Raw genomic sequence first — 9,954 nt, 5'->3', positions numbered from 1 at the left:
CCCAGAGGAGCAGTGGGATGGCTTTCCCCAGGGTGAGGCCCAGGTGGGGCATGGAGAGCACAGCCTGGGAAGTTTGAGCTCATCTTCCCTTGAGGTAAGAAAAAGAAAAGTAAAGGGAGAAGAGCTCGCAGTTGAAAGAGCAAAGAGCAGGCCTGGGCTGGCGATAACATCAGTGGCAGCAACACGAAACTGTTTCGGTGCTCGTATCTCAAACCACAGTGAAAAATAACTATGAAGCTTCATCTTTCCTGGCAGCTTGTTCTGGGGTCTCTTCACAGCAGGGAAATCAGTCAGCCCCTTGTGAGGGTGAGGCCTGCACCCAGCAGTCCTTTGGAGAGTGGGAAGGGGCCTTCTGTGGGACCAGGCTGAGGATTCTGTCTGGTTCACCTCCCGTGTGGTCCTGAGGAAGTCCCCATCTCTCTGAGGCCTGAAGGTGGGGAGCTTCCAGAGAATGTAGGCCTGAGGACTCCCCCTGCCCCCAGCCCCTTTCCAGGGGACTGCCCACTCTGCAGAGTTGCATGCCATGAGCCTGTGGCCTCCCTGTGCCAGGACTACCTATGCCAGCGCCAGGCTCTCTCAACCACTTTGGCTTCTACCCACTGGGCCTCTGTTAGGGCTGGATAGCTGGGGCCGGTCTACTCCTTTGGTGCCATTCCCCACTGTACAGATAAGGGAGATGGGGCCAGAGGGAGAAATTAATGCAGGACTTCAGTGTAACAGTGTGGAAGGTTCCAGGTCAGCAGCTGCTGGAGTCATAATGACTATGTACCCTCAACACAAACCAGAAGCTGCTCAAAAGCCCAGATATATAGTCTGTGCTTTGTCCCTGTGACCTTGCTGTGTGAGTGTGTGCACATGCATGTGCGTGCATGTGTGATGTGTGTGATGTGTGTGTGTGTGTGTGTACACTCACATGTGTAAGTGAAGGTCAGAAGTTAATGTTAAGTGTCTTCCCCTGTTGCTCCACACCTTACTTTTGAGAAAGGGTCTCTCACTGAACCTGGAGCTCACTGATTGGCTAGACTGGCTGGTCAGTGAGTTCCCAGAAGCCTCCTGTGTCTGCCTCCCAGTAATGGGATTACAGTTCCGCTTATCATACTTGGCCTTTTACATGAGAGCTGGGGATTTGAACTCAGGTCCTTATGCCATCTCCACAGCCCTGCCTTCCACATTTGTCACACAGACCTGAATCACCAACCAAGCACCTACACACAGAGGCAATCGGGAATCCCAGGAAGAGAGGACTCAGAAACACAGAACACCCAGTTGCCAAGGCCAGTCCTGCTCACTTGGAGCCTTGTGCCATAGGCCACATAAGCAACATAATGACTGTTCGCCCCTAGGACTCCGAGGTTGAGGTTGAGGGTGCCAGATGACACCTTGCTTCCTTAGGTCCACACTGAGGGTGGTTCTGCCTGCCAGGGAGGAGTAGATTAGCCTCTTATCAAAGCTTCCCTCCTGTGTGACCTCCCTGAGAGGGACTCATAAGTCAAAGTATGTGGCATGCCATGGACTGTCCTGAAACTGTTCAGGGCTACCCATGGGCTGGTTGGCTTCTCAAGGCCCAGCAGGAGGGCAGGTCACATGGCTGTTTAGTGCATTTCTTGGATTCCAGGTTCTACCTCATACTGCTGACTGCCTGGAGAGGGGACACCTAGAGGAGGCCTCTGGGACGAGTGGGACTATTCCACTGTCCTGGGAAATGATGATAGGTAGATAAGCCTGTCTCTCAGCCTGCCAGTTCTACTGTCCCTGCTGGGCTAGAGATGGGCTCAGTGAAGCCAAGCATGTTTCCTCAAGGCCAGAATTACCCATGAGTGCCTCCTTTGGAAGTCGGGTCCTGTCCCCCTGGCCTGTTAGGAAAAGGGAGTGTCCAGGGCTAGTCCCAGCCAACTTTGGGTCAAGGCTGTGTTTCTTGGGCTGAGCATCCACCCCAAAGCTCCAGTTTTCCAACATGTCTTTTGAGACCCAGATCCAGGGAGCTTTGGACTCGGGCTGCTGCTGCACCTGTATTCGTGCAACCCCAGCAGACTCCCTCATACGTCTTACAGAGTTGATCCTGTTCGGAGAAGACCAGGGTGCATGGGAACCTGAAGGCAACCTCACTGCAGGGTCTCTTCGTGGTGGATGTTTAGTGGCTTTGACCAAGGTCAGGATAAGGGCTATCACTTGAAGTAAAGCAGCCACCTTCATGCCCGTGCCCTTTTCCGGGTCCCCTGTTCACCAGCGGCTGTCAGCCTCTCTGACCTCAGTGTCTCCAGTCAAGCCAGATGCTCTACAGCTTGATGAAGCCCCTACTGGAAGTTTGAAGTATGGGCACTGAGGTAAGGCTTCCACTGCCAGAGTTCACCCCACCTTTGTGAACTCTGCGGCTAAGGAAATACGGGATTTACCCAAGGTCCCATAGCAAGCTGGTGGCAGGCCTGTCTCATGCACATTATGCTGTCCCAAGCATGACAGTGTGGTAACAAGGGACCTACACATAAGTGTCCAACTCCATTATCTGATGCCTCAGGCTTCATCAGGAGCTCAAGATCAGGGAAACCTCATACCAGCTGATAGGAGGCTAAGGAAGTGAAACTGGGTCTTTCTGCCAGGGTGTCCCAGCAGCCCTAATAGATTCTACTGCCACTTACAAAGAATGGCCTTAGGAGTCCTGAGCACCCATGTCATGCAGTCCAGAGCTCATAGTATCAGAACCAGACCACAACTTTCTCAGGGCTGAAGCTAGCCTTGGTCCTTGGGTCTACAGCAGCCCCCAATGCCTGAACCAGAGCCACAGGGCTGTCCCTGTGCTCTAATATACCTAAGCAACTTTGCTCAGGCACACGGCTGACCTCCTGTCTCTGCAGCATCTCTTGATAGAGGTGTACAATTGTGTCCTGTGGTTCTTGCATGGGGTTGGGGATGACAGGTGTGTGGGTTGCCTATACTCACTGCAGGAACATCTGGAGTTTTATAGTTGGGCACAGTCTGTCAACGGCAGGTGTTACAGACTCCCTGACGGTCAGAGTCACCACATGATACCTAAGTACACTCCAGAAAAGTAGATCTTTATCCATCCTGGTCTAGTCTCAGAGCTTTGGGTCATAGGAAGCTGTTTGTATTATGGGGTAATCTCAGGCATCCTCAATAAACTATTCAAATATTAGAGTAAGGGTTGGAACAGAGGGCAGGGGTTGGAGCTTGGGAGTCCCATCTGTGAGCACTTAAGTGCCCGAGCAACTGCTGCACTTGCCTCTGGCTGCCTATAGGGAGGAGGTGGGGCATGGAGGGGGAGCGTATTACTGGTCAGAGATGGATTTTCAGGTCAGGCTCCCAGGAAATATTGAGAGGAGCTCTATAGGTCAGACATGGGCTTTGCTCTAAGGTTAGAGGACTCTAAGCTGGTGCTAGTGGAGAGTGTGTGAGGGAGGGGATGTCCCTGGGCTCTGCGGCCATCTCTCCTGCTCAAGTCCCACACCGAATCCAATCTTCTGTGGCTAGCATGAAAGTCCTCCGAACTATTTACCAATATTGGAACTCTTCTGGTACCACTCTGGGCTCAGGCGGGGGTGGATTGGGGTTCAAGATGGCTGGAACTGCAGTTGAGCAAGGAACAAGTTAAGCTTTGTGTTTTGGTGCTTCAATCTTGGAGGTGGACAAGTATTGACAGGCTGAGGAGGGGTTTCTAGGAAATGGTCCAGTTTGGGTTCTGAAGGATGAAGAAGACAGAGGGCAGGAAAGAGTCAAGGGGGCACTTCCTGTGTGCCCACAGGCTCTGGAGATGCAGATAAAATGAGGTGGGTTCCTACTTGCATATATAACATCAGAGGCCTCTCCTGAGAGACTCCAGGTCAGAAGCTTGGTAATGGGGCTCCTCCCCATCCCTCCCAGTTCTCAGGGCCCAAGGCAAGGCTCTCTCAGGTCTCTTCCTCTCCAGCGTTTCCACACTCAGGCTTTATTGAAGCAGTAGGCACTGATGGGTTGGTTATAGACTTGTGTCCTTGGGTATCCCCCAACCATGGGCCAGAAACTCCCATCCCTCCCCAATGCCCATGATAAATTCCTGCAACTTCTTGAATCCCATTTCCTCCTGTTCTAACCCCAGGAAATGATGGAGCCCCAGAGGTTGCCCTTGATCTTCTGACATGATTTCCATCCTTCAATGGAGATGATAACTTGTTCTAAGGCTTCTTTGAACTTGGAGAAATCACTTTGCTCAATAGTACAGTCCTCAGGCGGGTCTGAAGGCTGAATAAGGAATACAGGTTTGAGTCATCTTCTTACGAATAAAGTAAAATAAATAGAATAAAACAAAGCAAACCCTTATCTTCCAAGCCACAGGGTCTGGGAAGCTCTTCTTCCTTAGGAGGTAACTGGGGAGTGGGAGGGGCTCCCTCCATGTCTGAGCAAGAGTACAGGACCACCTGTGACTCTGGGGCCTAGAGTCTGCTGTAGGGGAGGAAGCCAGCAGGGTGAGACAGGCCTCATCACTGTCTCAGACAAGGGCATGAGGGTGAGCAGATGGGCGTTTACACCATGCAAGCAGAGCAAAGAAAACAGCTCAGTCAGGGCCCCCTAAACTGTAGCCCTCCTTATACCATGGGCTCTCCAAGGGGTTCTTCAGAAGATGCCCAGGGGCACAGCAACCTTTCTCAGGCTTAGAAAGATTTCCCTTTCCCCAGCTGAGTCTGTGACCAGCCGTTTGACTTGTCTCAGACCTACCCCATATCTATATCTGTGTATGTGTCAGGGAGCCTCAGAAGAACACACAAAAAAACAAAAAACCCAGAAGTGCCCTTTGAATTGATATCCCCTCCTGCCTAGTTTCCGCTCCCCATCCCCAAACCTGTCAATGAAGGAATTTCTTTTGGCTTTGAGATGATCCCAAAGAATAGCTATGTAGCTATGTAGCTCGAGTTCCCCCCCCACACACACCTCCTTACAGGGGCAAATGTTCCTATGAAGGCTTTTGTCCCACTGGACCCCTGGTATAGTGTGGGGAAAATGGAGTCTCAGGTTACCCTAAAAGCAAACAGCAACTTACTTCCAACTTAGGGCAGATTTGGGTGAGTAGCTTCATGTCCTTGTAAACCTTTGTTATGTGTGGGTCCTGCTTGTCGTATCTATCAGAGAGTTCCTTCAGGGTGGAAGTGAAGTTCTTTGTAAACTTCCCATAACAGAGCTCCTGAAACAGGGTAGGGATGTGGGGCTGTAGAACAGGGTACCAGCTGAAACCCCACCTCATCCATCTTTGGTCATCCTGGTCTGACAGAGCTCTAGACCAAAGGCCCTGCTCTGGTTCTCCCATAGGAGACCTGTGGACCTTGCAAACTATGCAGTGGAGGTGATGGATGCTTTATCTCCCCCCAGATCTGCGTTATGCTGGGATGGTGGATAGAGAGTCCAGCCAAGTCTAACATCTGGCCACTGAATTCATCTGTTGACTAAGCCAGAGGTTCAGTTCTCAAATTCTCAAATCCTCGGCATCCCTCGTTTTTATCTCCACCCTGTGTCCTGACTGAGGCAATCTATCTCTCCCTGCTCAGCTGTGGTCAGAAAAGCCCGAGAGATTAGGTGCTCTTTACCTCACTGGTGTTCTGGGGTCTGCTGAAGTAGCCCTGCAAGCAAGAGAGATTGGTCATAGAGGGCCACAAGAGCACATGGGGATTGATGGGGAGCCAGACTTACCTGGTATGTCTTCTTGTCAGCAGAGAGTTCTTGCTGAATCTCAGCACAGAGGGTCGTGTGGTTTTTCTGAGGCGTCACAGTGGCTGCCTGCATTGGGGCACAATGGCTGTCTGACCCCCAGAGCACAAAAGCCAGGAGCACACATGGGTGCATAGTGCTTCTTGAAGCTGACCCCTAGTAAATTCGAGCTGGGCTGGCTTGGCAGCATTTCTGCGGGAAGGGCACCTATATATGTGTGACTCTAAGGAAATGCAGAGGTCTCTTATCAGTTATCAATGGCTTCTGAGGAAGACAGAGGGGACCTTATCGCCAGGCAAGATGTGCTTTACATGCATTTTCAATGATCACACCCCAGTCCATGGATTCTGCTCTGAGATTCAGGCTTGGTCTAGATTCAGACTATTTCCTATCATTGATGGAGTTGTGGCCTTTCAGCCTGAGGCAGGTTGTCTAGCTGGGACTGGAGCCATCGTGTGTGCAGGCTGGAACACTGGGAGCAATGGGTGATGGGAACACTGCACTCTTGGCCTATGGAGCCTGAAGCTGAAGCCAGCCAGCCTCCTCAGGCCCATCTACAAGGAGGAGCCTGGCCCCACTGCCCCCCTGAGCCTTGGAAACACACTCATGTCTCCCGAGAGGGACACAGGGGACTAGTTTGGAGACAAGTCCTTTAGCCTGGCTGTCAAGCAAGGAGAGGGAAGATTACTTCGTTTCCCTCAGCCCCAAGGCCATGGCTTTTAGTACAAAATACTTGTGAGAGTCAAAATTGCATGAAAAAATAAAAACCAGTTAAGAAAAGCACCACCTTGCTGGGCGTGGTGGCGCTCACCTTTAGTCCAAGTACTCAGGAGGCAGGGGCAGAAGCAGGCAGATCTCTGTGTGTTTAAGGCCAGCTTGGTCTACATAGCAAGTTCCATGCCAGCCACTACTATATAGTGAGACTCTGTCTGAAGAAAGGAAAGAAAAGCACACCACCTTATAACCTTGTCTTCAACACAGACTGAGCAGACACTCTGATCTGTCAAAGATTAAGATTACTCATTTTGGGGAAAGTTGGGTAAATATGCTGAGCTCTGACCCATGTGGTTTGGTTTCTTTTTCTCTGAACAGTTAGTCTATTTGTTGATTTACTTTGAGAGTGCAAGGGCAGGATGGGGGCACAGGGTCCAGGGCTTCAAAGGAACACAGCAGTTTTGTTTGATGCTGCGGTGGACCTATTCAGATGGTAACCAGCAGACCCCAGTTCCTCAGAAGCAATGACCCCTTCTCTGGGGCCAGATTTCCTGAGCCAGTCTCTTTGACTTCCAGGTGAACCTAGAGTCCTTTTTCTAGGCCAGGAAGCCCTTGAGAGAGGTCTGCCCAGACATGTGGGATGCTACACTCAGGCCCATGTGTACCTAGGCCCATCTCTCATCTCCCTTTGGCCTTGGCAGCATTGGTTCTGATCAATACCCAACCCCCACAGTCGCCTCACTCCTCCCAGTTTCCTCCCATCTTAAAAATAAGCCAGGTAACTACAGAAATAAAAGCAGATTTTTAAATAATTTATTATTATGGTAAGACATCTTGAATAAATATAGAGTTGTGAGCTTAAATAAATAAATAAATAAATAAATATTTTAAAAACATAAATATATAAATAAATATTACTGGTCCCTATCAATAGAAAATATCCCTCCTTTGTCTTCCATTGCCCACATCTGGATCAGCATGTTCAAGGAAGGTCTGTGCCACCTCCTCTGTGACTGTGAGCCACCCTTTGGTCCTTCAAGACAGAAATCTTGGCATTCCTGGATCGTTGTGGAGGGGGAGGCAGTGGGGAAGCAGCAGTCTGAGAAGTTGGTCCCAGAGCTTTGGCTGCCTCAGTTCTGGACAGGCTCCCAACAGTCAAAGGGAATCTTAAACAGAAAGCTCTTGAGGTACTCTTTGAAATCTGTGAAGGTAAGAACCTCTGTCTCGCAGTCAGTTTCCTGGGGGGGAAAGAAAACACTTGAGTCCAGGTGAGAGGGCGATACGGAGAAGCAGCTGTGTGTTTCTTTGCTGCCTCTGAGAACTCAGAGGCCAGAAGGCCCGTTCTGGAGGCTCAGGTGACCCTGTCTCTGCCCATGTGGTCTCTAAGGCATGCATAGCTCTGCCAATGGTATCTGGGGACAGCTCCCTGACAGAGTTCCTTCCTCTGTTTTTAGAATAATCGGACTGCCTCTTGGTCCCAGGCCAGGGCCAAGCAGCCAGCCTGAGGCATCTCCCTGCCTCTAGGGGGCCATAGAGCTCACCACCTTCCTGGGGGAATAAAGGGGTATTTACCGCCTCTGTCTTTTCCAAGAGTCCCTTCCTTGTATTCATCTAATGCAGGCTTCCCACCGGAAAGTCCTGCCAGGAAGTGGCAACCTGAGCCCTGGCATGTCCTCCGGACCTGAGGAGGCTCTGAGTTTCCTTGGGTTTGAGATGAGTTTTGCTCACCTCTACCCTCATGACTGTTAAGAACAGCATGACAAGACAAGGGGCTACCACCAGGGAGATCTGTGTGCGCTATAGCTCCTGGCTTTGCCTCTAGGAGCTGCTGCCCATTCTGGAAGGGCTCGTGTGACACATCTGTTCACACAGAAACCATTTGTTGGGCTCCTGAACAACCACAGCCAGGTGTCACCCCTCACCTGTGCCCAACCTCCCGGACCAAGATGCTCCTGCCCTGGGCCCTGGTGCTAGGCACTCACCGGGGTGGGGGGACAGTTCTTCTGGTAGTGGCTAGCCATCAGGCTCAGGGGGCCCTGGAGCTTGGTGAGGCTGCCCTGTAGACCGTCCTGGAACAACTTCAGGCGGGTCTGCAAGCATGTCGGCTTCTGTGCGAAGTGACCATTCTTTAATAAGTGGAGGCTGAGTACCCACAGTGGACACAGACCACTCTCTCATCTGGCCTTTCTGTTGTTCCCTTAAGAGGCACAGGCTGGGTCCTTCATAACATTGCCCTGTTCGCTGCCCTCCTCCCTGCCTCAGCCAGGCTACCCTCAGGCAGCACAGCCACTTTCACTTAACCCGCTTTCACTTAAGCCTGGGTCCCAGGCGCCAAAGAGGTGGGACAGAGAGGGGAATGGCTCAGACCTCTATGTGAGCAGGCATTGTTCCAGAAACCCCTCTGTGCCACTCCGTGGTCAGTGCCCTGTCTCTACAGTCATAGGGCACAGTGAGTACCCCTAGCCCACAACTCCATCTCAAAAAATGACTCCCATTTTCCCCTATGGATCCCTGAACTTTGAACATTATCTCTGCCTAAACTTACTGCTCAGTTGATAAGAGTGCACATGACTGCCACAGGCCATGGGCCTCTTAAGTACCCAGATGCTGCTCCCTCCCCCTGGCAGCCAGCTTACTGAGGAAAAGCTATCTACTCTGGGGGGTGGGCATTTAAAACAGACCCTGAAGGGTCCCCAGAAAGATGCACCAGAGAGAAGCACCTTACCTGGCTGTCAAACCTTACAGAGACGACTTCTACAGTTTCTTTCTGTAGAAAGAAAAATGTCATGTTATCAAGCTGATAGGCAGAACCAGGCTGGGGCCAGCAGGTGGCTGGGGACAGCCAAACTCTCTCCTTCACTCACCAACATAGCAGGCGTGTCATGACTGCAGTTGAGGAGGCTCAGGGCTTCTTTGATGGCATCCACGTGTTTCCAGGGCCGAGTGACAGGGGTGGGTAGGCGGGTAGGTGCTGACAAACTGCAGACCACAGTGCCCAGAAGAAGCGCACTCTGCAGCCACATCTTCCTCAGGACCTTAGCTTTTCTCTCTGAGTACTGGGCTCACTGGCAAAAGAGCTCTTATATACACAGTTAGAGGAAATGATTAATGGTGACCACAGAGCTCCAGGGGGGCGGGGGAACTACCTGAGCCGTGGAATCTCCTGGCCCTTATCAGCTACACAGGGGACCCGTGAGCCTTCCCCCAGGTGGCCAGACTTGGGGGTTTTCATTAATGAGCCCTTCCAAGAACTAGCAGCCCACCTGCCCTCTCCCTTGACCGCCTCGCTATCCCTGCCTGGGCAGTCTGACCCAGCCTCTGGCTGTCCCCTCCTTTTGAGGGGCCTCCAGGCACAACTTGGACTTCCTGACCTGGAGTAGCTGAGGCGGGGCTTGGGACACACCAAGTGGGGCTCCTGCTTCCGGGCTCCCCATTCTGCCTTCCTGCCCAGGAGGCCTTTGGGCAGGCTACCCACCCAGGTGGCACATGCCAGTGCCATCCCCAGTCTCTTCTCCTAGTCTTCTTCTGAGACTTGAGTGTAAAGGGACC

The 9,954-nt window shown here is 51.8% G+C and overlaps 1 protein-coding gene across 1 annotated transcript; it reads right to left on the bottom strand.

Annotated features, from left to right (window-relative positions):
• Positions 1-7,208: 7,208 nt before the first annotated feature.
• On the bottom strand, positions 7,209-9,711 carry Csf2 (colony stimulating factor 2). Its single transcript, XM_008849344.2, has 4 exons — positions 9,270-9,711; positions 9,131-9,172; positions 8,388-8,513; positions 7,209-7,643 (listed from the first exon to the last, which is right to left on the bottom strand). Exons 1-4 carry the CDS (start codon positions 9,426-9,428, stop codon positions 7,536-7,538), a joined length of 435 nt encoding a protein of 144 aa, XP_008847566.1. The 5' UTR covers positions 9,429-9,711; the 3' UTR covers positions 7,209-7,535.
• Between the last annotated feature and the right edge of the window lie 243 nt (positions 9,712-9,954).

This window comes from Nannospalax galili, unplaced genomic scaffold (genome assembly GCF_000622305.1).
Source record: "Nannospalax galili isolate Female #2095 unplaced genomic scaffold, S.galili_v1.0 scaffold424, whole genome shotgun sequence".
NCBI classification, from domain to species: domain Eukaryota; kingdom Metazoa; phylum Chordata; class Mammalia; order Rodentia; family Spalacidae; genus Nannospalax; species Nannospalax galili.
This window is presented reverse-complemented; position numbering and strand designations above follow the sequence as displayed.